This window comes from Tachyglossus aculeatus, chromosome 7, assembly GCF_015852505.1.
Source record: "Tachyglossus aculeatus isolate mTacAcu1 chromosome 7, mTacAcu1.pri, whole genome shotgun sequence".
NCBI lineage: Eukaryota > Metazoa > Chordata > Mammalia > Monotremata > Tachyglossidae > Tachyglossus > Tachyglossus aculeatus.
Genome location: NC_052072.1, coordinates 47,585,675 through 47,613,212, shown reverse-complemented (window position 1 = coordinate 47,613,212; position 27,538 = coordinate 47,585,675). Strand labels below are relative to the sequence as shown.

Below are 27,538 nucleotides of genomic sequence, written 5' to 3'. Positions count from 1 at the left end.
CTATATGTTGCCAACTTGTAGTTCCCAAGCGCTTAGTACAGTGCTCTGCACACAGTAAGCGCTCAATAAATACAATTGATTGATTGATTGATTGTCCCCCTTCTAGACTGTGAGCCCGCTGTTGGGTAGGGACCGTCTCTAGATGTTGCCAACTTGTACTTCCCAAGCGCTTAGTACAGTGCTCTGCACCCAGTAAGCACTCAATAAATGTGATTGAATGAATGAATCTATTTGGTCAGGACAAAACACAAAAACAGGTCTTCATTCAGAAAGATAATATCTATCAATGAAGTCGGAATTGAAATGATGTCACCTTTCTTAAAATTCATTCATTCAATCGTATTTATTGAGCGCTTACTGTGTGCAGAGCATCATCATCATCATCATCAATCGTATTTATTGAGCGCTTACTGTGTGCAGAGCATCATCATCATCATCATCAATCGTATTTATTGAGCGCTTACTGTGTGCAGAGCACTGTACTAAGCGCTTGGGAAGTACAAGTTGGCAACATATAGAGACGTCCCAGCCAATAGTGGGCTCACAGTCTAAAAGGGGGAGACAGAGAACAAAACCAAACATACTAACAAAATAAAATAAATAGAATAGATATGTACAAGTAAAATAAATAGAGTAATAAATATGTACAAACATAGAGCACTGTACTAAGCGCTTAAAATACCCCCGGCCACTGTCAAGTCAAACTGGCAAGTTTTGCTAGCTTCTGTTAGTATCTCTGCTGAACCATTTAGAAATTCTACAGACACATCTCTCCTCCAACTCCAAGCTAGCTCTCTTCCTCCCTTCAAGGCCCTGCTGAGAGCTCACCTCCTCCAGGAGGCCTTCCCAGACTGAGCCCCTTCCTTCCTCTCCCCCTCGTCCCCCTCTCCATCCCCCCATCTTACCTCCTTCCCTTCCCCACAGCACCTGTATATATGTATATATGGTTGTACATATTTATTACTCTATTTATTTATCTTACTTGTACATTTCTATCCTATTTATTTTATTTTGTTGGTATGTTTGGTTCTGTTCTCTGTCTCCCCCTTTTAGACTGTGAACCCACTGCTGGGTAGGGACTGTCTCTATGTGTTGCCAATTTGTACTTCCCAAGCGCTTAGTACAGTGCTCTGCACATAGTAAGCGCTCAATAAATACGATTGATTGATTGATTGATTGAACTATGGCAGAGTTCATGTTAGGTCTAACTTCACCTTCCCTGCCCCTGTCAAAAATCTCAACCCAGCCAGGACATCACTGAGGCATTTGCCATATGTACCTTAAATTGTCACCCGTGGTTAAACTTATAATTGAACCTCACTGAAGAACACAAAACTGTGTGCTTTCAGGCCCTCCACCAGAGCTGTCCAACTCTTTTTGGGGACTGGGTGCATGTGATTAGAACAGTGCTTTGCACATAGTAAGCGCTTAATAAATGCCATTATTATTATTATGTGATTATGCATTTTTATTTGGGTCGCGGTTCTTTCAAAAATTCCAAATTACATTCTTTGTAAAGCGATTAAATTGGGGTTTAAAATAGAACTGGGGAGATGAGGTGGGTGAAGAGAAACTCTATCATTTTCTGGCAGACCCAGCGTTACTGAGTGGGGCTTCCACAGGGGTGAAGACAGTAGTCCAAAAGTGGCCCTCTAGATTGTACGCTCTTTGTGGGCAGGGATTGTGTCTGTTTATTGTTACAGTGTATTCTCCCAAGCGCTTAGTACGGTGCTGTGCACACAGTAAGTGCTCTATAAATGTGATCCAATGAATGAATGAGTGGAGAGGAGGAGGCAAGGAGATAGTTGCAGAAAGAGGCAGACAAGGAGATACTGAAATGGACAAAAGCACACATCACACTCACCCAGATAGTTTCCCCATTACCGAGTAACGGCAGCATGAAAGAGACACACCACCTCTTGTGAGCCCCCCGTGGGACAACCTAATCACCTTGTAACCTCCCCAGCGCTTAGAACAGTGCTTTGCACATAGTAAGCACTTAATAAATGACATTATTATTATTATTATTATTATTATTATCAGCCCCTGCTCCAACCAAGGAAGGGCTCAGACATCAGCATCACGAGGCCTTCTCGATGTCTAAAATCAGCGTGTCCTAGAGGAAACACCACGGGCCTGGGGGGGTCACAGGACCTGGGTTCTAATCCCAGTTCCGTCACTTGCCTGCTCTGTGATCTTGGGCAAGTCACCTAACTTCACTGATGATGATGATGATGGCAGTTGTTAAGCGCTTACTATGTGCAAAGCACTGTTCTAAGTGCTGGACTTCACTGGGCTTCAGTTACCTCATCTATAAAGGGGGGTTTAAGGCTAGACTGTATTCATTCATTCAATCGTATTTATTGAGCGCTTACTGTGTGCAGGGCACTGTACTAAGCGCTTGGGAAGTACAAGTTGGCAACATATAGAGATGGTCCCTACTCAATAGTGGGCTCACTTGTCTGCTGTGTGACCTTGGGCAAGTCACTTAACTTCTCAGGGCCTCAGTTACCTCATGTGTAAAATGGGGATTGAGACTGTGAGCCCCATGTGGGACGGGGACTGTGTCCAACCTGATTTGCTTGTATCCTCCCCAGTGCTTAGTACAGTGTCTGGCACACAGTAAGCCCTTAAATACCATTATTATTGTTATTATTATCGTACTGTTGTTCATAATTATCATATTGAGCGGCTCAGTGAGAGGCAATGTGGCTCACTGGAAAGACCCCGGGCTTGGGAGTCAGAGGTCATGGGTTCTAATCCTGGCTCCGCCACTTGTCAGCTGTGTCACTTTGAGCAAGTCACTTGACTTCTCTGTGCCTCAGTTACCTCATCTGAAAATGTGGATTAAGACTGTGAGCCCCCCAAATGCCATCATTGTGATTATTATTATCTCCTTCAAAGCTAAGCAATCTCTTCCAGCCTGGACACTTCCTGTTGGCAAATTGTCTTCCCTGATAAAAAACAGATTTTCCACGGTCATCAATAACACTGCACTTGTACTAACCAATAATGCCAGTCCCAAGACCTCCCCAGCACTTAGAACAGTGCTTTGCACATAGTAAGCACCTAATAAATGCCATCATTATGATTATTATTATCTCCTTCAAAGCTAAGCAATCTCTTCCAGCCTGGACACTTCCTGTTGGCAAATTGTCTTCTCTGATAAAAAATAAATTCTCCACGGTCATCAATAACACTGCACTTGTACTAACCAATAATGCCAGTCCCAGGACCTCCCCAGCGCTCAGAACAGTGCTTTGCACATAGTAAGCACCTAATAAATGCCATCATTATGATTATTATTATCTCCTTCAAAGCTAAGCAATCTCTTCCAGCCTGGACACTTCCTGTTGGCAAATTGTCTTCTCTGATAAAAAACGGATTTTCCACGGTCATCAATTACACTGCACTTGTACTAACCAATAATGCCAGTCCCAGGACCTCCCCAGCGCTTAGAACAGTGCTTTGCACATAGTAAGCACCTAGTAAATGCCATCATTACGATTATTATTATCTCCTTCAAAGCTAAGCAATCTCTTCCAGCCTGGACACTTCCTGTTGGCAAATTGTCTTCTCTGATAAAAAATAGATTTTCCACGGTCATCAATAACACTGCACTTGTACTAACCAATATAATGCCAGTCCCAGGAGAAAAATTCTGCGATCCGAATCCCAACATCTCCCGTGGCCGCCCACAGATCTCTATTTACTACGCAGATCACGTACTTCCCATAAACACTCCCATCTGGGGATCCTCAAAGAATACGTTCCTGCTCGGAGATAAAACTTGCAAGCGCTCATTAGGAAGTACCTCACGACACAAGGGGCCTTTAGAAGCCCAGAAAGTATTCCTATTTCTGAAGGGTACCATATTTTGCCTAATTATACACGGCCACAACTGAATCCTTACTGTAATTACAGGATTACAAATGTATCATTAAGTGCTCCTATTAAAACAGGGAACACATCATAAGATGTGAATTAACTAGCTCACTTAGAATCCGTTAAGGCTAACCAAAAGTCTTGCTAATGAGAATAACAGGTTCTGCCAAGTTAGAACTGAAGACCAGAACCCATGGGTGGCCAAACAGTGACTCTTCTTCATTCATTCGATCAATCGTATTCATTGAGCGCTTACCGTATGCAGGGCACTGTACTCAGAGCTTGGGAGAGTACGATATAACAAAAAACAGATACATTCCCCGCCCACTTGCTAAGCACCTCGCATCATTCATTCAGTTGTATTTACTGAGCACTTATTGTGTGCAGAGCATTGTACTAAGCGCTTGGGAAGTACAATACAGCAATAAAGGGATAATAATAATAATATGGTATTTGTTAAGCGCTTACTATGTGCAAAGCACTGTTCTAAGCGCTTGGGGGATACAAGGTGATCAGGTTGTCCCACAATGGGTTTATAGTCTAGAGGGGGGATGTATTTATTTATTAAGCATATATTGTGTGCAAAGCACTGTATTAAGCTATAATAATAATGATGGTATTTGTTAATCGCTTACTATGTGCAAAGCACTGTTCTAAGCGCCTGGGGGATACAAGGTGATCAGGTTGTCCCACAATGGGTTAATAGTCTAGAGCAGGGATGTATTTATTTATTAAGCATATATTGTGTGCAAAGCACTGTATTAAGCTATAATAATAATGATGGTATTTGTTAAGTGCTTACTATGTGCAAAGCACTGTTCTAAGCGCTTGGGGGATACAAGGTGATCAGGTTGTCCCACAATGGGTTTACAGTCTAGAGGGGGATGTATTTATTTATTAAGTATATATATTGTGTGCAAAGCACTGTACTGAGCTATAATAATAATAATAATAATAATAATTGCATTTAAGTGCTTACTATGTGCAAAGCACTGTTCTAAGCGCTTGGGGGATACAAGGTGATCAGGTTGTCCCACAATGGGTTTACAGTCTAGAGGGGGGATGTATTTATTTATTAAGTATATATATTGTGTGCAAAGCACTGTATTGAGCTATAATAATAATAATAATAATAATAATAATAATAATTGTATTTAAGTGCTTACTATGTGCAAAGCACTGTCCTAAGCGCTTGGGGGATACAAGGTGATCAGGTTGTCCCACAATGGGTTTACAGTCTGGGGGGGATGTATTTATTTATTAAGCATATATTGTGTGCAAAGCACTGTATTAAGCTACAATAATAATAATAATAATGATGATGGTATTTGTTAAGCGCTTACTATGTGCAAAGCATTGTTCTAAGTGCTTGGGGGATACAAGGTGATCAGGTTGTACCACAATGGGTTTACAGTCTAGAGGGGGGAGGTACTTATTTATTAAGCATATATTGTGTGAAAAGCACTGTATTAAGCTATCTACTCAGATTGCATTATGATTTTTCCGCTGCCTCGGACCTAGAGGTGTGACCGCTCTAACCCTCTCGGAGTCTGTGAACCTTTCTCCCTCCCCTCCATGGGCCTGCCTCAGGGGCGAGAAATATAATTGATTGATTGATTGATTGATTGATTGAGAAAGGGTGAGGAGACCAATCTCGCCCTAGTTCCTGTCCTGCTGCTTCACGCTCACCGCCACCCGAGTTGGAGGAATATTTTTTGCTGATCCACGCCTCTTGGCAGGATTATATTTGCGGTTCGTGGTTCTTCGGTTCACACGACTTGCCCACCCCTGCCATGATCAAATCAATCAACGCTATTCATTCGTGTGCAGAGCACTGTACTAATGGATTGGGAAAATACAATAGAGTAAATGGACATAATCCCTGCCCTCCAGAAGCCTACAATCTAGGGGTAAGTAATCCATGGGGGGTTGGAAAAGGGATACACATCACCTACCTGGGGAAGAAGGCCAGTGTCTTCTGCAGGGTAAAATGAGAGGGGGAGGGAACCCAGACCACCTTGTCCCATCCTTATAAAATCCCCAATCCCTCACCCCTATCTCCAACTCTTCCTCTCACTCCTCCCCTTTGGCCTTTGTGATTTTCTGTGATGCTGGAAGGGAGACAGGAGCTGTTTCACGGTGGCAGCATCTGTAAGGAGGGACTCAATGGGCTGTTTGGGTTTTTTTTTGGTGTAATAATAATAATGGCATTTATTAAGCGCTTACTATGTGCAAAGCACTGTTCTAAGCGCTGGGGAGGTTACAAGGTGATCAGGTTGTCCCACGGAGGGCATTACTACTAATTAACAACTCTCACTCAATTCTCCTCAGATTCCTTAACTTGACTTTTCAAGCACCCAGGGGGTTCACATTACAGTCATTCCCAAAATTCTCGGCAGGATCACCCCACCGGGTAAAACCACCCAGAGACTTGACCCTCATGAGTCTTCCAGCAACACCACTCCCTTGTTCTGTGGGATGGCAGGTTATTCCTCTGAAACTGGAGGCACTTTCTCCTTCTGGGAAATAGGGTTATATCCAGATAAGGGCTCCCAGAGATCATACCCCCTCAATAATGCAACCACGGCTGGTACACCGCAGTGCTCTTCTCATGGCATCATCTGGGAGACAGCGGGGAACTCTCCTCACCAGAGCGTCAACCAAGCTGAAACCATTCCCCACCGAGAGAAGCAGATCGAGCGAGGAGCCTGAAATCGGCCTGACGTCTGCACCGACTGGGAGAGCAGGGGAATTCAAAGGCAGAGAACAGGGCTGAGAAAGGAAATGGCTTACAGCAACCGCGGAGGCTGCTGGGGGGAGATTCCCGGCACGTCGCCTCTCAAAGCGCAAACGGAGCTAACAGCTATGTGCTTTTTGCATTTTAATCACAGTTAAAATTAAATCAAGAAGAGCCAGGGGGACACGGAGCGAGCCGGGATGCGTTGGTGGTGAAAAACATGATGCTTCTCTTGGAAGCTTTGATGAGATTACAATTTTTTTTTTCCAAAAGAGGGGCATCTGCTGCAGCGCAAAAATGCCGATAAATGGAGGAAGCCATAAAATCGGAAACGGTTTTTAAATTCTCACAGCCTATTCCGCGACATTGACGTGTGGACAGCTCGGGACCGTCCCAGACCATCAGCAGTGGTCGGATGGGTGGAACAGAACCTGGGAGGGGAGTGGGACATTGGAGATGAGAGGGGTTTGGGGGTATAGTGGTGGTCTCTCAACTTCTTGAGGGGAACCTACAAACCTTACTGGCTCAAGGGGAAACACCGGCTGGGAATTCCAGTGAGGGACGATGGTACTCCAGTACGTACCTCTTTTGCTAATAAATGGTATTGCTTCACACTCCCTGATCTCTTGGCTTATTCTCTGAGTAACTACGCTGGGATGCTGAGCCCAGGAGCTTGGGGGGAAATGTTACTGCTTTTGGCAGGGGTTCTGAGAAGTACCCCAGTAAGTTGTTGAGAGTGTGGCTTAGTGGAAAGAGCACAGGTTTGGGTTCTAATCCTGGCTCCGCCACTTTGCTGTGTGACCCTGGGCAAGCCAATTCACTTCTCTCAGTTCCCTCCTCTGTAAAATGGGGATTAAGACTGTGAGCCCCACGTGGGACAACCTGACGGACTATCTACTCCAGTGCTAAGAATAGTGCTTGGTATATAGTAAGCGCTTAATACCATCATCATCATCATCAATCGTATTTATTGAGCGCTTACTATGTGCAGAGCACTGTACTAAGCGCTTGGGAAGTACAAATTGGCAACATATAGAGACAGTCCCTACCCAACAGTGGGCTTACAGTCTAAAAGGGGGAGACAGCCATTATTATTATTATTTCTTGTCTGCCCCAAGAAGGAGCTCAGTAGAAGTTACTGATGATGACAATAATGAACATTTCCCCTACTCCCTCTCTCTTCTGTATTGCCCACGCACTCGGCTCTTTACCTTTAAGCACTTGCTATTCATTCACTCCGCTCTCAGCCCCACAGCGCTTACACACATATCCTTATACCCTGTCACTTCCCTTACCAGGAATTGACGTGAGAGAGGGATTGTGTCCAACCTGATTAGCTTGCATCTTCCCCAGGGTTTGGTATAGTGCCTGGCACATAGTAAGTGCTTAACAAATACCATAAAAGAGAAAAAAAAACAATCTTTGTGTGAAGCATTACTTCCCATTAACTAGAACTGTTAATCTTTGTGTGAAGCATTACTTCCCATTAACAAGAATTGTTAGAGTTACTTTCCTGATAACAGTCAAGAACACTTAATTTTCAGCCAATAACACTGTTAAGCACCTACATGAGGTGCACTGCGCTAAGTGCTGAGATCGGTGCACTCCAATCAGATCAGATACAGTTCCTGCCCCACCTGAGGACTACAGCCCAAGAGAGGGAGAACAGGTATTTAACCCTAATTTACAGGTGGGGAAACTGAGGCACAGAGAAGTCAAGTAATCCGCCCAAGGTCACACAATGGGCAAGCGGCAGAGGTGGGACCAGGACCCAAGTATTTTAACTCCCAGCCTTGTGTGCTTTCCTCTGGGACATGCTGCTTTCTTATGGAACTGAGCTAGGGCCAAATCTTTGCTTTCGCATTTAGGCGGGTTTTCTAAGAGTTTAAAGAGCCATGTCTTCAGTTGTGAAAGGCATATTCAATAGACTATAATAATAACAATAATAATAATAATGGCATTTATTAAGCGCTTACTACGTGCAAAGCACTGTTCTAAGCGCTGGGGAGGTTACAAGGTGAACAGGATGCCCCCCGGAGGGCTCACAGTCTTCATCCCCATTTTACAGATGAGATAACTAAGGACCAGAGAAGTGAAGTGACTTGCCCAAGGTCCCACAGCTGACAATTGGCGGAGTTGGGATTTGAACCCATGACCTCTGACTTCAAAGCCCGGGCTCTTTCCACTGAGCCACGCTGCTTCTCTTACTACTACTGAAGTTTTGTTGCCAGAAGAGGCTTCCCTTTGGAGACGTCATTTTTGTTTTTAATGCTATTTGTTAAGCTCTTACTATGTGCCAAGCACTGTTCTAAATGCTGGGGCAGATACAAGAAAATCAGATTGGACACAGTCCCCGTCTGACATAGGACTCACAGTCTTAATCCCTGTTTTACAGATGAGGGAACTGAGGCATAGAGAAGTTAAGTGACTTGCCCTAGGTCACACAGTCAACAGTCCTCTGATTTCCAGGTCCATACTATTTCCATTAAGCCAAGCTGCTTCTCAGCCATCAATATTCTCAATTCTCCTAGAACAAGAAGATTAGTTCTTGAAGATCCCCAAATTAAGGAAAATTCACATTATGGCGAGTGTATCTTGACTGATACCATGCCCGCCCTCTTCTTGAAACCTCCCATTCTAACCACGTAGACTTGAGTTGTTCAAAAGAACATTCTCTAACCATGTTCTCTCCAAAACATCATGTGTTAGGGAAGAACTTGGCTCGTTTCTGCCACCTCCATCCCAGTGTAGTTAGCTAGGGAGAAACTATATGGAAGGGTACCTTAAGTTTGATTCTCCTATTAGCCGGGGCACATTTTGCTCAAAGGAGGCAAAACCATTCTTCACAGAGTGGAGTGCCCTGCAAGTGTGAAAATCCTCTTCTTCAACTCCCTTCTGCATCATCCTGACTTGCTCCCTTTATTCAGCTCTCCTCCCAGCCCCACAGCACTCATGTACATATCTGTAACTTATTTATTTTTATGAGAAGCAGCATGGCTCACTGGAAAGAGTAACGGCTTGGGACTCAGAAGTCATGGGTTCAAATCGTGGCTCCGCCAATTGTCAGCTGTGTGACTTTGGGCAAGTCACTTCACTTCTCTGGGCCTCAGTTCCCTCATCTGTCAAATGGGGATTAAGACTGTGAGCCCCCATGGGACAACCTCATCACCTTGTAACCTCCCCAGTGCCTAGAATAATGCCATCATTATTATTATTATTATTTATTTATATTAATGTCTGTCTCCCCCTCTAGACTGTACCCTAGTTTGGGGCAGAGAATGTGCCAGTCGTAAGCACTTAATAAATACGATTGGACTGAGTCTGGACTGTAAGTTCATTGTGGGCAGGGAACTTATCTCTCAACTCTGCTATTCTGCACTTTAGCGCTCAGTACAGTACTCTGCATATATCAAACACTCAATAAATACCACTGATTGATTAAAGCACCTTCCAAAGAGGGCTAAATTACCACCAAGGAGGAGATTGGGCCTTGAGATAATCTGGCTCAATCACCCTTTTCCCCTTCTCTTGCCCTACACCTGTTTTCTATAACAAATATTCATTCGTTCAATCATATTTATTGAGCACTTACTGTGTGCAGAGCACTGTACTAAGCGCTTGGGAAGTCCAAGTTGGCAACATGTAGAGACGGTCCCTACCCAACAACGGGCTCACAGTCTAGAAGGGGGAGACAGACAACAAAACAAAACATGTGGACAGGTGTCAAGTCATCAGAACAAATAGAATTAAAGCTAAATGCACATCTCGCACACACACGCACGCACTGAGGCTGTTGGAAAACCATTTCAAAAATCAAATTCCACAGACTGTCAGCCTACGTTTTTGGTCCAAAGTTTTCTTCAACAATTGTCTTTCCTCACAGTCCTTAATAACAACCCTTTATCTCACGGTAGTAACTCTTTCTTCTTTTAGCTAAACTGAGCTTGCGGGTAATTGAAGGTTCTGGCACAGATGTGTCCTTGAGTCCTTCCCGTTTTTCCACACAGACACCTTAGTCCTTGTGCTGCTGAGAAACACTTCACTTCCTATTCCTTTCTGGTACAAACCGGCACAAAACTGATGCCAACATTTCAAAGCACCATCTTTCTGGTAGACAGTCCCTGGATAGCACGATTATCATTGATGCGGTAACAGCAGCAAGGCCTAGTGGAAAGAGTACAAGCCTGAGAGGGAGAAGGACCTGGGTTCTCCTGTCCTCAAGAAATCTGCTATCTAAACAGAGAGACAGGTAGACAAATGAATTAGTAGGAGGGGAGTAAGACACACACACCTAAATATTATGGGGGTGGCTTGTACCTTAGTGATTCAGTAGAGCAGAAGAGCTAAATCAATCATATTTATTGAGCGCTTACTGTGTGCACAGCACTGTACTAAGCGCTTGGGAAGTACAAGTTGGCAACATATAGAGACGGTCCCTACCCAACAGCGGGCTCGCAGTCTAGAAGGGGGAGACAGAGAACAAAACAAAACATATTAACAAAATAAAATAAATAGAATAGATATGTACAAGTAAAATAAATAAATAGAGTAATAAATATGTACGAACATATATACAGGTGCTGTGGGGAAGGGAAGGAGGTAAGGCGGGGGGATGGAGGGGGGGGAAGGGGGAGAGGAAGGAGGGGGCTAAAGTGGCAGTTCATTCATTCATTCATTCATTCAATCGCATTTATTGAGCGCTTACTGTGTGCACAGCACTGTACTAAGCACTTGGGAAGTACGGCAGTTGCGGGGGGAAAGCGGTGGGAATTAGAAAATACGCGGGGAAGGCCTCCTGGAGGAGATGCCAATGTCTCCAGGGCTTTGAAGATGGGAAGAGCAGTGGGCTGTCCAACAGAGAAGCTCCGTGGCCTGGTGGCTAGAGCGCAGGCCTGGGTTCTAATCCCAGTTCCGCCACTTGTGTGCTGGGTGACCTTGAGCAAGTCACTTAACTTTGCTGTGTTCAGTTACCTCATCTGCACATGGGGATTAAGACTGTGAGCCCAGTGTGGGACAGGGATTGCGTCCAACCTGATTAGCTTGTAGCTACCCCAGTACTTAGTACAGTTCCTGGCACAAAGTACTGAAAAATTATAGTTTTTTTTAAAAAAAAGGGGGAAGGGGGGTTAGTTCCAAGTAGGAGGAGCCAAACGTAAAAGGTTGGCAGAAGCAGGAGATAACGAAGGGCTCAGTTTAGCTAGCGAGGAATGAGGAGTTGAGTTAGGTGCAGTGGGATTAGAGAATGATTCAATAGGGGAGAGAGAGAAAGCACAGATGGAGAGCTGTAAAGTCAGTGGTCAAGAGGTCAAGAGTTCCTGCTTGATGCCAAGAGGAATGGACAATCACTGGAAGCTTAACAAGTGGGGAGACTGGTGCAGCATGACATTTTAGAAAAATGATCACTCCCTGAAGTGAAAGAGTGACTGAAGGTGGCTCCCGTAATCCAGTTGAGATATGACAGGTGGCAGTTTAGATGGAGAGGAAGAGGCAAACCCTGGATGTGTTGCGGAAGAAAAACTGATAAGATCTGACCACGGCCTGAACATGGGGCTAACGGAGGAGTCGAGGAATCGAGAAATACCGTCAGGGGTTCGGGCTTGGAGGACGCCGGACACTGTCACGGGCAAGTTCAGTGGAAGCTGAATGAATACAGGATTGTTGCCAATGGAGTCACCCAGACAGGAAGCAAGATTCTGGAGTTAACACACAATTAGGGGCTTGTTCTCCTAAAATAATTGCTCACGTTTACTAAAGGAAACTATTCAAAATGCCCAAATCTGTTTTTTCTGTTAAATAAAACAATGCAAATGTTTGTTTTGGGGGGCAACTCATCTTCCTCATATTACTATATTATGAAAGGATGAACCCAGTGAATTGAAATATCACTGACGGTCAGCCCTAAAGTTTAGCAGGGCTCAAAGCAGCCCAGTACCTTCAGCATTTCTACCCTTCCTGAAGGCCATTTATCTGCTGTGTGACCTTGGGCAAGTCACTTCACTTCTCTGTGTCTTAGTTCCCTCATCTGAAAAATGGGGGTGAAGACTAGAAGCCCCACGTGCGACATGGACTGTGTCCAAATGGATTAGGCAGTATCCACTCCAGCTTTTAGTACAGAGATTACTGGTATACTGTAAGCACCTACCAAATACTATAAAAAAGGCCCATTTCAGACACAGACCAGCTTGAGTCTGTAGGAAAAGTCACTTGCCAATCTTCTCATCAGGCAGTGTCCACACCAGCAGGGCCCCAGGGCCAGAAGAGAGAGAAAACCTGCCGTGTTGGTTCTCAAAAGCCCATGGGACATTTTCAAAGCGATCGGTTAAAACATCAATAAATAATAAATAATTGTGGTATCTGTTAAGCACTTTATTATGTGCTTAGTAGAGAAGCAGCGTGGCCTAATGGATACAGCATGGGCCTGGAAGAAGATCCTGGGTTCCAATCCCGGTTTGCCACATATCTCTGTGTGACCTTGGGCAAAGCACTTCACTGTGCCTCAGTTACCTCATCTGTAAAACGGAGATTAAGACTGTGAGCCCCATGTGGGCCATGGCCCTTAATTAGCCTGTATCTATCCCAGCCCTTAGTGAGGTCTGGCACATAGTAAGTGCTTAACAAATACCATTTAAACAAAGTAAAACAAAATACCGTACAAAGTGCTGGAGTGGATACAAGATAATCAGGTCGGATACATAAAACTTCCTCTCACTGACCTTACAGATCCAGGATCGTGTAGAGAAAATCCGCAGGAAGGGTGACCCCGGGAAGGAACCGGATGGGTGATTTGTCTCAGGAGACGTATCCGTGCCTGCCTCAGCAGTAGAGCAGGAGACCAGTAGCCAATTCTATTTATAAATCTAGCCTAGCAGCGAGGGGACAGCTGCTGTCTGCAATGGAAATCTGGGACCTCAGGCTATCAGCCGGCCCATAGTACATTGTTTAATCTAATTAAATAGACAGGTGGAAATTCTTTCCCTCTCTCCTCCTGCTCACCTCCCCGCCCCACCCCGCTATCTTTTCCTCTCTGGGTCGCAAGGCAGCACCGGGGCCCTAGAGATGTGAAATCTCGGAGATTCTGCACAGAGCTTTCAGCACGGTGTCTTCAAACAACCTCCAACCTCGCCCTCTCATACCGGAGCAATCGTGGAGTTTTTGCCGCCGCTACCGAGAGAGACACTTCAAGGACACTGATGCCTGTTCGCCTCAAAGGTCCCTTCGCTGAATGACCAGGACGTGCGTGAAAGCTCTGTATCAAAACACCCTATTCCATCCGGCTAGCGACAGGATAAGTGATGCTTCAATATTCACCGGGTTCACCCTTTCAGGATATAGTACTATGAGGAAGATGATAGTTGCCACCCAAAACGAACATTTGCAATGTTTTATTTAACAGAAAAAACAGGGCAGGAAAGAGTGGCCGAGGCAGAGAGCACACACCCCAAGACGGAGGGACGTGGCATGTAATTTCATCGAGCATAACTAGACATTAGCAGGCAGAGTTGCGCTGCGGCACTTCTGGAGAATCCCAACCACCTCTGCATTTCCTCAGAGATAAGAAAGCTTGCCCTGGAGTTCGGACCAGCCGAATTCAGGGGAAATTCCAACCGCCCAGCTCCTCCCCAACGGGATTTCACAGGATAACCATTCTCCGTGTTTCCATTCCTTCTCCATATCCGACCTCCAGATTTTATCCTTCCATTCCAAGCCACCAGGAGCCTTCATTTTAGGAAAGACGGAGCCCTTGAAAGTCATCCCTGGATTAGAGTAATCTCAAGGCGCCGCTTGAGATGACAGAAGGAAGGTGGCGGAGCCGGCATTAGAATCCAGGTCCTTCTGATTCCCAGGGCTGTGCTCTATCCACAAGACTAAGCTGCTTTCCAACAGAGCAGAGGCCTAGTGGAAAGAGCACAGGCCTGGGAATCAGAGGATGTGGGTTTTAATCTCGCCAATCAATCAAAAAATCATATTTATTGAGCGTTTACTGTGTGCAGAGCACTGTACTAAGCAGTTGGGAAGTACAAGCCTATGCCACCGGTCTGCCATGTGACAAGTCACTAAGATTTCTGGGCCTCAGTTACCTCATCTGTGGACTATGTCCAACCTGATTATTTTGTATATACCCCAGTGCTTAGCAGTGTGCCTGGCACACTTTAACAAATACCATTAAAAAAAGAAAAAGAAAAAGCAACATTCTCTCATTTGTCCGTTGATCCCCTCAGGTTTTCATCTTTTTCTTGGAAATGCAGGTACTACCTTAAGCCCATTTCGTCTCATGCTATGCCCATAACCACTTTACCCAGATATAATAATAATAATAATAATGACGGCATTTGTTAAGTGCTTACTATGTGTGAAGCACTGTTCTAAGAGCTGGGGGGGAGACAAGGTGATCAGGTTGTCCCACTTGGGGCTCACAGTCTTAATCCCCATTTGACAGATGAGGTAACTGAGGCTCAGAGAAGTTAAGTGATTCGCCCAAGGTCACAGAGCAGACACGTGGCGGAGCCAGGATTAGAACCCATGACCTCGGACTCCCAGCCCATGCTCTTTCCACTGAGCCACGCTGCTATGGTCCCCACAGCCACCAGAAGGTTGTTATGGGGAACTCTAGACCAGGACTCCTATGTCTAAGTGAAGCAGCGTGGCTCAGTGCACGGGGCTTTGGAGTCAGAGGTCAGGGGTTCAAATCCCGGCTCCGCCAATTGTCAGCTGTGTGACTTTGGGCAAGTCACTTCACTTCTCTGTGCCTCAGTTCCCTCACCTGTAAAATGAGGATTAAGACTGGGAGCCCCACGTGGGACAACCTGATCGCCTTGTATCCCCCCAACACTTAGAACAGTGCTTTGCACATAGTAAGCGCTTAACAAATACCATCATTATTATCATTATTATTAAGTGGGCTCCCCTGAGGCCCGTCACACCACAGGCTAACGATTAACTGTTAAACCTGCCTCACTACTAATGGTGAACACCCAAGCATAAATTCACGCGGTGACCCCATTCCACCAAAGAGAAGGGCATTTGGAATTAAGTTTGAGGCATAGCAGATTTCTTTCTTTACTAATGGGATGTTAGTTTTTTTGTTTTTATAATAATAATAATAATAATTTGAAGTCTATGCTAAACACTACGTGCCGAGGACCGTGCTAAGTACCTGGAAAGACCTGAAGCAATAAGATCAGACACTGTCTCTGTCTCACACAAGGCTAACAGTCGGTGTGACTTTCGGTAAGTCACTTAACTTCTCTGGGCCTCAGTTACCTCATCTGCAAAATGGGGGTTAAGACTGTGAGCCCCACGTGGGACAACCTGATGACCTTGTATCTACCCCACTGCTTAGAACGGTGCTTGGCACATAGTAAGTGCTTAATACTACCATCGTCATCCTCAGTCTAAGAGGAGGGAAAACAGGTGTTGGGCAGGGACCGTGTCCAACCTGATTATCTTGTATTTACCTCAGTGCTAGTGAGTGACACTAAACTTACTATACCATTTTTTTAGACTTTTAGACTGTGAGCCCACTGTTGGGTAGGGACCGCCTCTATATGTTGCCAACTTGTACTTCCCAAGCGCCTAGTACAGTGCTCTGCACACAGTAAGCGCTCCATAAATACGATTGATTGATTGCTCCTGGGGTCGGGGGTTGAGAGGGTTAGGATCCTCAGCCCCGAAGTCTTCGTTAATGCACGTCGTTATCCATGAGGTAGAGAAGCAGCGTGGCTCAGTGGAAAGAGCGGGGGCTTTGGAGTCAGAGGTCATGGGTTCAAATCCCGGCTCTGCCAATTGTCAGCTGGGTGACTTTGGGCAAGTCACTTCACTTCTCTGTGCCTCAGTTACCTCATCTGTAAAATGGAGATGAAGACTGCGAGCCCCACATGGGACAACCTGATCACCTTGTAACCTACCCAGCGCTTAGAACAGTGCTTTGCACATAGTAAGCATTTAATAAACGCCATTATTATTATTATTATTATTATTAGTGAGGGTGGTGAGACAAAGTACAGGGCCTTGGGCAGTCCGTCCCATCGCCCCCCACCCCCGACTATCTCCTAAAATGTGCTCAGATCCTGGGCAGGGACCAGAGCCTCCCGACCGAATCTCAGAAGAGGGACTGGACTGGAGTGGCCATTCACCCAGTTTTCAGCTGGCCTGTCCCTCGCCTCATCCCACACCAGCACCAGATGCCTCAGTGCCCCATCTCTTCACTTTCAAGCGCTTAGTACAGTGCTCTGCACATAGTAAGCGCTCAATCAATACGATGGCTATACCCACACCTATTTTTATAAGTCAGCCTTCACAAAAGAGAATCAGCAACTCGGAACCTGCAGGAGGGTAGGCAAACCACTGAGGCGAGCCACATGGGCAAACAGCTCTCGCCGCAAGACCGTTCCTTCTAATAATTATCAGTAAGGACACCTCTTACCTTTCGGCCTCTGGCCTCTTACCTTTTTTGACGGAGATGACGCTTCTCGTGTCCGAATCCAATTTCTGAACCAACGCTTTGGGGTCGATCTTCGTTCCGGCGAAGATATTGGAGGTCAAGAAGCCCCAATCCTTAATGAGTCAAAAAAAAAGAAAATTAAAATTAAAGATGGAATGGTACAGGCAATTTCTAAACAAAATAAGGGATGGGAATAGGGGAGACTGAAATGAGCCAAGGCGACTCATGACATTATCACCCCCGATTCCTACGTGAGGAATTACCACGGAATCCCTGCCTCCAGGCATGATGGAAAGGCAATCAATCAATCAATCAATCAAGATAGGAACATGGGAGGTAGCTGGGGGAGAGATTAAATCCATTCGTTAAAGTTTTGATGAACGCGGAAAGAAAGGGGTAAGTTTTTGAGGAAGGGTCTAATGCATTCAGTGTTTCATAAAGATGGTCCTTCATTACGGTTCATTGTAAGCTCATTGTGGGCAGGGAACTTGTCTACTAACTGTTATATTGTCCTCTCCCAAGCGCTTAGTACAGCGTTCTGCACACAGGAAGCACTCAATAAATACCACTGATTGATTGATGATCTGATCAACTCTATTGAGGGTTATCTGAAGAGGGGAGAGGCTGGAAGTGGGAAGCCAATACCAAGGGAGCTGAAGTAATCCAGACACGAGGTGATGAGGACTGGAACCGGGATGGTGGCCCTAAATGATTTCATTCATTCATTCAATCGTATTTATTGAGCGCTTACTGTGTGCAGAGCACTGTACTAAGCGCTTGGGAAGTACAAGTTGGCAATATATAGAGACAGTCCCTACCCAACAGCGGGCTCACGGTCTAGAAGGAGGAGCCAGGCAACAAAACAAAACATATTAACAACATAAAATAAATAGAATAAATTCATTCAATCGTATTTATTGAGCGCTTACTGAGGGGGCTCATTCATTCACTCATTCAATCGTATTTATTGAGCGCTTACTGTGTGCAGGGCACTGTACTAAGCACTTGGGAAGTCCAAGTTGGCAACATATAGAGACGGTCCCTACCCAACAGCGGGGGCCAGACAACAAAATACATTAACAAAATAAAACAGAATAAATATGTACAGGTAAAATAGAGGAATAAATACGTACAGACATATTTCCGTCATGTCCCATACGCAACAGGGAGAAGAAATCCCTTAATTTCCCTTTATCTAATTTTAAGATCTACAATTTGTACATTTTTTAAAAATCTCCAGACTTGTCACCTGCACATAATGGAGAACTAGGAGGGCAAGGGATTACTAAACTCACCAGGCATAATATCGCTGCTATCTGCCTACCGAATTCAAGCTTGCAATCAATCAATCATTCGTATTTATTGAGCGCTTACTGTGTGCAGAGCACTGTACTAAGCACCTGGGAAGTCCAAGTTGGCAACATATAGAGACGATCCCTACCCAACAGCGGGGGCCAGACAACAAAATACATTAACAAAATAAAACAGAATAAATACATACAGGTAAAATAGAGTAATAAACACGTACAGATATATTTCCTTCATGTCCCATACGCAACAGGGAGAAGAAATCCCTTAATTTCCTTTTATCTAATTTTAAGACCTACAATTTGTGCATTTTTTTTTTAAATCTCCAGACTTGTCACCTGCACATAATGGAGAACCAGGAGGGCAAGGGATTACTAAACTCACCAGGCATAACATCGCTGCTATCTGCCTACAGAATTCAAGCTTGCAATCAATCAATCGTATTTATTGAGCGCTTATTGTGTGCAGAGCACTGTACTAAGCGCTTGGGAAGTCCAAGTTGGCAACATATAGAGACAGTCCCTACCCAACAGCAGGGGCCAGACAACAAAACAAAATACATTAACAAAATAAAACAGAATAAATATGTACAGGTAAAATAGAGTAATATATACATACAAACGTATTTCCTTCATGTCCCATACGCAACAGGGAGAAGAAATCCCTTAATTTCCCTTTATCTAATTTTAAGACCTACAATTTGTGCATTTTTTTTTAAATCTCCAGACTTGTCACCTGCACATAATGGAGAACCAGGAGGGCAAGGGATTACTAAACTCACCAGGCATAACATCGCTGCTATCTGCCTACAGAATTCAAGCTTGCAATCAATCAATCAATCGTATTTATTGAGCGCTTACTGTGCGCAGAGCACTGTACTAAGCGCTTGGGAAGTCCAAGTTGGCAACATATGACTCTCCATTAAATAGTTCTGGAGATACTTTGGAGGAGAGGGGAGGGAGACGGTAAACTCCTCCTCTAGACTGTAAGCTCCTTGTGGGCAGAGATTGTGTCCATCAACTCAGCTGCACTGGCCTCTCCCAAGTGCTTAGAACAGTGCTCTGCACACAGTAAGCGCTCAACAAATACCACTGATTGACTGAAACGCAGGGAAGCAGCATAATCGAGACTGCGAGCCCGCTGTTGGGCTCTATATGTTGCCAACTTGGACTTCCCAAGCGCTTAGTCCAGTGCTCTGCACACAGTAAGTGCTCATTAAATACGATTGAATGAATGAATGATGCTCCTAATTTCATCAATCGTTAATTTGTTAATTCATTCATTAATTCATTCATTAATTTAATTTAATTCAATTTAATTTAATTCATTCATTCATTCATTTGTTTCTGCAAATAATCTGGTGAATGCAGACAGGGATACAGTGTATGCTGGATTTTTTTTTTATTTAATCCAGTACAGCGGGAATCCCCTTGGGTCAATAAATTGATCGTGAATTCAGTGGTCTTCAAGAACCCAAGTCTTTCGAGAGCGGAACCACGAAAAAGGATCGGAGATTCCCGTTCCCCCCCCCCACCAAAAGTTCACTTGGATGATTCTGGGATTTTAGCTTCAGCACTACAAACAAAAGCAGAACCCCAAGTCATTCATTCATTCATTCCATCGTATTTATTGAGCGCTTCCTGTGTGCAGAGCACTGTACTAAGCGCTTGGGAAGTCCAAGCTGGCAACATATAGAGACGGTCCCTACCCAACAGTGGGCTCACAGCGCTTGGCACATGGTAAGTGCTTAATACTAGTATTATCATTATTAATAATATTATTATTATATAGTAATATTATATAATATACTATTGTGTGTAATAATACATATTAATATTATTATATGGTATGATTATAATATATATTAATATAACAATAATGATAACCATCCTTATTATCATCATTATTAACAAACACCATCCTTATCATTATTATTATGGACCAATACCATCCTTATGTTTTCCTTGCATCCCCCAATGCTTAGCACAGCGCTTGGCACATAGAAAGCGCTTAATACTATTGTTATAACTATATATAATAATTATAATAGATGAAATTAATATAATTATAATAATAACAAATACCATCCTTATTATTATGATTATTAACAAACACCATCCTTATTATGATTATTATTAGGGACCAATGCCGTCCTTATTATCACCTTGCAACCCCCCAGCACTCAGCACAGCGATTGGCACGTAGTAGGCGCTTAATACTATTATTATTATATATAATAATTATAATAAATGATATTAATATAATAACAAAAACCATCCTTATTATCATCATTATTAACAAACACCACCCTTATTGTTATTACTATGGACCAATAGCATCCTTATGTTTTCCTTGCATCCCCCAACGCTTAGCACAGCGCTTGACACATAGTAAGCGCTTAATACTAGTATTATTATATATAATAATTACAATATATAATATTAATATAATAATAATAAATACCATCCTTATTAACACACACACCATCTTTATTAGTATTATTATTATGGACCAATGCTATCCTTATTATTACCCTGCACCCCCCCCCCAGCGCTCAGCACAGCGGTTGGCACATAGTAAGCGCTTAATACTAGTATTATTCTTAATAATAATAATAATAATGATATATAGCAATATTATATAATACACTGTTATATATGATAATATATTAATATTATCATATATAATAATTAGAATAATGTTTATATAATAATAACAAAAGCCATCATTATTATCATTATTAACAAACATCATCCTTACCATTATTATTATTATGGACCAGCGCTTAGCACAGCACTTGGCACATAGTAAGCACTTAATACTAGTATTATTCGTAATAATAATAATATTATACAGTAATATGATATAATACACTATTATACATGATAATATATTAATATTATCATATATAATTATAATAGGTAATATTAATATAATAATGACAAATGCCATCATTATTATCATTATTAACAAACACCATCTTTATCATTATTATTATTATGGACCAGCGCTTAGCATAGCACTTGGCACATAGTAAGCGCTTGGTACTATTATTATCATATACAATAATTATAATATATAATATTAATAAAATGATAATAACAAATACCATCCTTATCATTATCATTATTAACAAACACCATCCTTATGATGATGATGATGATTATGGCCCAATGCCATCCTTATTATCACCTTGCCCCCCCGCAGCGCTCAGCACAGCAGTTGGCACATAGTAAGCTCTTAATACTAGTATTATTCTTAACAATAATAACAATATTATATAGTAATATGATATAACATACTATTTATTATATGTGATAATATATCAATATTATTATAGATGATAATTATGATATATAATATTAACATAACAATAATAATAACAATACCATCCTTATTGTTATCATTACTAACAAACACCATCCTTATGATGATGATGATGATTATGGCCCAATGCCAGCCTTATTATCACCTTGCCCCCCTGCAGCGCTCAGCACAGCGGTTGGCACATAGTAAGCTCTTCATACTAGTATTATTCTTAATAATAATAACAATATTGTATAGTAATATGATATAATATACTATTATATCAATAGTATTATATATGATAATTATAATATATAACATTAATATAATAATAACAACAAATACCATCCTTATTGTTATCATTACTAACAAACACCATCCTTATGATGATGATGATGATTATGGCCCAATGCCATCCTTATTATCACCTTGCCCCCCCCACCGCAGAGCTCAGCACAGCGGTTGGCACATAGTAAGCTAGTAATACTAGTATTATTCTTAATAATAATAACGATATTATATAGTAATATGAAATAATATACTATTATATATGATAATATATCAATATTATTATATATAATAATTATAATATATAATATCAATATAATAATAATAGCAATACCATCCTTATGGTTATCATTACTAACAAACACCATCCTTATAATGATGATGATTATGGCCCAATGCCATCCTTATTACCACCTTGCCCCCCCCCCCCCCCCCGCAGTGCTCAGCACAGCGGTTGGCACATAGTAAGCTCTTAATACTAGTATTATTCTTAGTAATAATAACAATATTATATAGCAATATGATATAACATACTATTATATCTGATAATATATCAATATTATTATATATGATAATTATAATATTAATATAATAATAAGAAGAATACCATCCTTATTGTTATCATTACTAACAAACACCATCCTTATGATGATGATGATGGCCCAATGCCATCCTTATTATCACCTTGCCCCCCCCCCCACGCAGCGCTCAGCACAGCGGTTGGCACATAGTAAGCTCTTAATACTAGTATTATTCTTAACAATAATAACAATATTATATAGTAATATGATATAATACACTATTATATATGATAATATATCAATATTATTACATATGATAATTATAATATATAATATTAATATAATAATAACAAATACCACCCTTATTGTTATCATTACTAACAAACACCATCCTTATGATGATGATGATGATTATTAGGGCCCAATGCCATCCTTATTATCACCTTGCCACACCCACAGCGCTCAGCACAGCGGTTGGCACATAGTAAGCTCTTAATACTAGTATTATTCTTAACAATAATAACAATATTATATAGCAATATGATATAATGCACTATTATATATGATAATATATCAATATTATTATATGTGATAACTATACTATATAATATTAATATAATTATAATAACGAATACCATCCTCATTGTTATCATTACTAACAAACACCATCCTTATGATGATGTTGATTATTATGGCCCAATGCCATCCTTATTATCACCTTGCCCCCCCACCACAGCGCTCAGCACAGCGGTTGGCACATAGTAAGCTCTTAAAACTAGTATTATTCTTAATAATAATAACGATATTATATAGTAATATGATATAATGTACTATTACATATGATAATATATTAATATCATATATGATAACTATAATATATAATATTAACATAACAATAATAAATACCACCCTTATTATTATCATTATTAACAAACCCCATCCTTATGATGATGATGATTATGGCCCAATGCCATCCTTATTATCACCTTGCCCCCCCCCCCACAGCGCTCAGCACAGCGGTTGGCACATAGTAAGCTCTTAATATTAGTATTATTCTTAATAATAATAACAATATTATATAGCAATATGATATAAAGTACTATTATATCTGATAATATATCAATATTATTATATATGATAATTATAATATTAATATAATAATAACAATACCATCCTTATTGTTTTCATTACTAACAAACACCATCCCTATGATGATGATGATGATTATGGCCCAATGCCATCCTTATTATCACCTTGGCCCCCCCCCCCCCGCAGCGCTCAGCACAGCGGTTGGCACATAGTAAGCTCTTAATACTAGTATTATTCTTAACAATAATAACAATATTATATAGTAATATGATATAATACACTATTATATATGATAATATATCAATATTATTATATATGATCATTATAATATATAATATCAACATAATAATAACAAATACCATCCTTATTGTTATCATTACTAACAAACACCATCCTTATGATGATGATGATGATTACGGCCCAATGCCAGCCTTATTATCACCTTGCCCCCCGCAGCGCTCAGCACAGCGGTTGGCACATAGTAAGCTCTTAATACTAGTATTATTCTTAATAATAATAACAATATTATGCAGTAATATGATATAATATACTATTATATATGATAATATATCAATATTATTACATATGATAATTATAATATATAATATTAATATAATAATAACAAATACCACCCTTATTGTTATCATTACTAACAAACACCATCCTTATGATGATGATGATGATTATGGCCCAATGCCATCCTTATTATCCCCTTGCCCCCCCCGCGGCGCTCAGCACAGTGGTTGGCACATAGTAAGCTCTTAATGCTAGCATTATTCTTAATAATAATAACAATATTATATAGTAATATGATATAATGCACTATTATATATGATAATATATCAATATCATTATATATGATAATATATCAATATTATTATATATTATAATTATAATATACAGTATTAATATAATAATAATGACAAATACCATCCTTATTGTTATCATTATTAACAAACACCATCCTTATGGTGATGATGATTATGGCCCAATGCCATCCTCATTATCCCCCTGCCCCCCCCCCCGCAGCGCTCAGCACAGCGGTTGGCACGTAGTAAGCTCTTAATACTAGTATTATTCTTAATAACAATATTATATAGCAATATGATATAATGTACTATTATATATGGTAATATATCAATATTATTATAGAAGATAATTATGATATATAATATGAATATAATAATAATAATAACAATACCATCCTTATTGTTATCATTACTAACAAACACCATCCTGATGATGATGATGATGATTATGGCCCAATGCCATCCTTATTATCACCTTGCCCCCCCTGCGGCGCTCAGCACAGCGGTTGGCACATAGTAAGCTCTTAATGCTAGCATTATTCTTAATAATAATAACAATATTATATAGTAATATGATATAATGCACTATTATATATGATAATATATCAATATCATTATATATGATAATATATCAATATTACTATATATTATAATATATAGTATTAATATAATAATAATGACAAATACCATCCTTATTGTTATCATTACTAACAAACAAATATTATATAGTAATATTATATATTATATAACGCACTATTATATATTATAATATATCAAAATTATTATATGTGATAAGTATAATATATAACATTAATATAATAACAAATAGCATCCTTATTATTATGATTACTAACAAACACCATCCTTATGATGATGATTATTATTATTACAGCCCAATGCCATCCTTGTTATCAACTTGGGCCCCCCCCCCCCCAGGAGCGCACAGCACAGCGCTGAGCACATAGTAAGCGCTTCCCCCGCTGGTGTCGGTGCTGCCCCCTGCCGTCCGCCCCGTCGGCGACGGGCGCGGTGGGCCGTTCCATTGTCCCGTCCCCCCCCCGCCTTGGAGGCCGCGGATGGTACGTTCCGCGGGGGGGGCCGCCCTCCTTACCCCCCCGTCCGGGCCGCTCCACGCCGCCGCCGCCGCCTTCTGCGCCTGCGCGGGCTCCGGCGCCCTGACGGCGGCCTGGTGCCACCTGGTCCGCAGGCGCCTCACTTTCCCCACCATCTTCGGGCCCGAGCCGCTGCCCGCTGACCACCGGAAGAGGCGACCGGTCCGCCCTCCTTAAGAGGCCGCCGGGCCCGCGCACTTCCGGCCCCCTACCGGAAACCGGAACCCGCAAGCTTCTCGTTCCGCCGCATTAAAGTTCCGGCCGCGGAATGGGATAATATAAATAATAATAATAATAATAATAATAATAATAATAATAATAATAATAATAATAATAACATGCCTCACGCGATAATAATGATAGTAATTATTCATTTATTTATTTAATGATGATAATGATAATAATAGCATTTCTCATGTGATAGTAATAATAATGATAATGATAATTTATTTATTTTACTTGTACATGTCTATTCTATTTATTTCATTCTGTTAATATGTTTGGTTTTGTTCTCTGTCTCCGCCGCATTAAAGTTCCGGCAGCGGAATGGGATAAACTAATAATAACAATAATAATAACAATAACAACAACAATAATAATAATAATAATAATAATAATAATAATAATAATAATAATAATAACAATAATAACAATAATAATAGTAGCATTTCTCACGGGATAATAATGATAATTTATTTATTTATTTAATGATGATGATAATAGCATTTCTCACGCGATAATAATAACGATGATAATAATAATCTATTTATTTTACTTGTACAGATCTGTTCTATTTATTTTATTTTGATAAGATGTTTGGTTTTGTTCTCTGTCTCCGCCGCATTAAAGTTCCGGCAGCGGAATGGGATAATATAATAATGATAATAATAATAACAATAATAATAATAACAATAATAATAATAATAATAATAATAACAATAATAATAGTAGCATTTCTCACTGGATAATAATGATAATGATAATTTATTTATTTATTTAATGATGATGATAATAGCATTTCTCACGCGATAATAATAACGATGATAATAATAATCTATTTATTTTACTTGTACAGATCTGTTCTATTTATTTTATTTTGTTAAGATGTTTGGTTTTGTTCTCTGTCTCCGCCGCATTAAAGTTCCGGCAGCGGAATGGGATAATATAATAATGATAATAATGATACTACTACTACTAATAATAATAATAATAATAATGATAATAATAATAATAATAACATTTCCACACGATAATAATGATAATAATTATTTATTTATTTATTTAATGATGATGATAATAGCATTTCTCGCGCGATAATAATAATAATGATAATAATAATCTATTTATTTTACTTGTCCATATCTATTCTGTTTATTTTATTTTGTTAATACGTTTGGTTTTGTTCTCTGTCTCCGCCGCATTAAAGTTCCGGCAGCGGAAAGGGATAATAATAATATAATAATAATAATAATAATAATAATAATAATAATAGCATTTCCACGTGATAATCATAATATTAATAATTGATTTATTTATTTAATGATGATAATGATAATAATAATAATTATTATTTATTTGTTTATTTAATGATGATAGTGATAATAGCATTTCTCGCGAGATAATAATAATGATGATAATGATAATTTATTTATTTTACTTGTCCATATCTATTCTATTTTTTTTATTTTGTTAATATGTTTAGTTTTGTCCTCTGTCTCCGCCGCATTAAAGTTCCAGCAGCGGAAAGGGATAATAATAATAATAATAATAATAATAATAATATAATGGCATTTCTTGCGTGATAATTATTATTTATTTATTTATTTAATGATGATGATGATATAATGATAATAATTATTTATTTATTTAGTAATGATAATGATAGCATTTCTCACGTGATAATAATAATAATGATAATGATAATAATTATTTATTTGTTTTACTTGTGCATATCTATTTTATTTATTTTATTTTGTTAATACGTTTGGTTTTGTTGTCTTCTAGACTGTGAGCCCACTGTTGGGTAGGGACCATCTCTATAT

General features: G+C 40.6%; 1 protein-coding gene across 1 annotated transcript in view; it reads right to left on the bottom strand.

The window, feature by feature from the left end:
* Positions 1-25,621, bottom strand: part of FAM207A (family with sequence similarity 207 member A) — a 146,087-nt gene extending 120,466 nt beyond the window's left edge. The window contains exons 1-2 of the mRNA XM_038749234.1: positions 25,496-25,621; positions 17,068-17,176 (exon numbers count right to left, since the gene is read on the bottom strand). Of these exons, the coding sequence (XP_038605162.1) occupies positions 17,068-17,176; positions 25,496-25,612 (226 nt within the window). The 5' untranslated portion in view covers positions 25,613-25,621. The remainder of the gene's footprint in view (positions 1-17,067; positions 17,177-25,495) is intronic.
* Between the last annotated feature and the right edge of the window lie 1,917 nt (positions 25,622-27,538).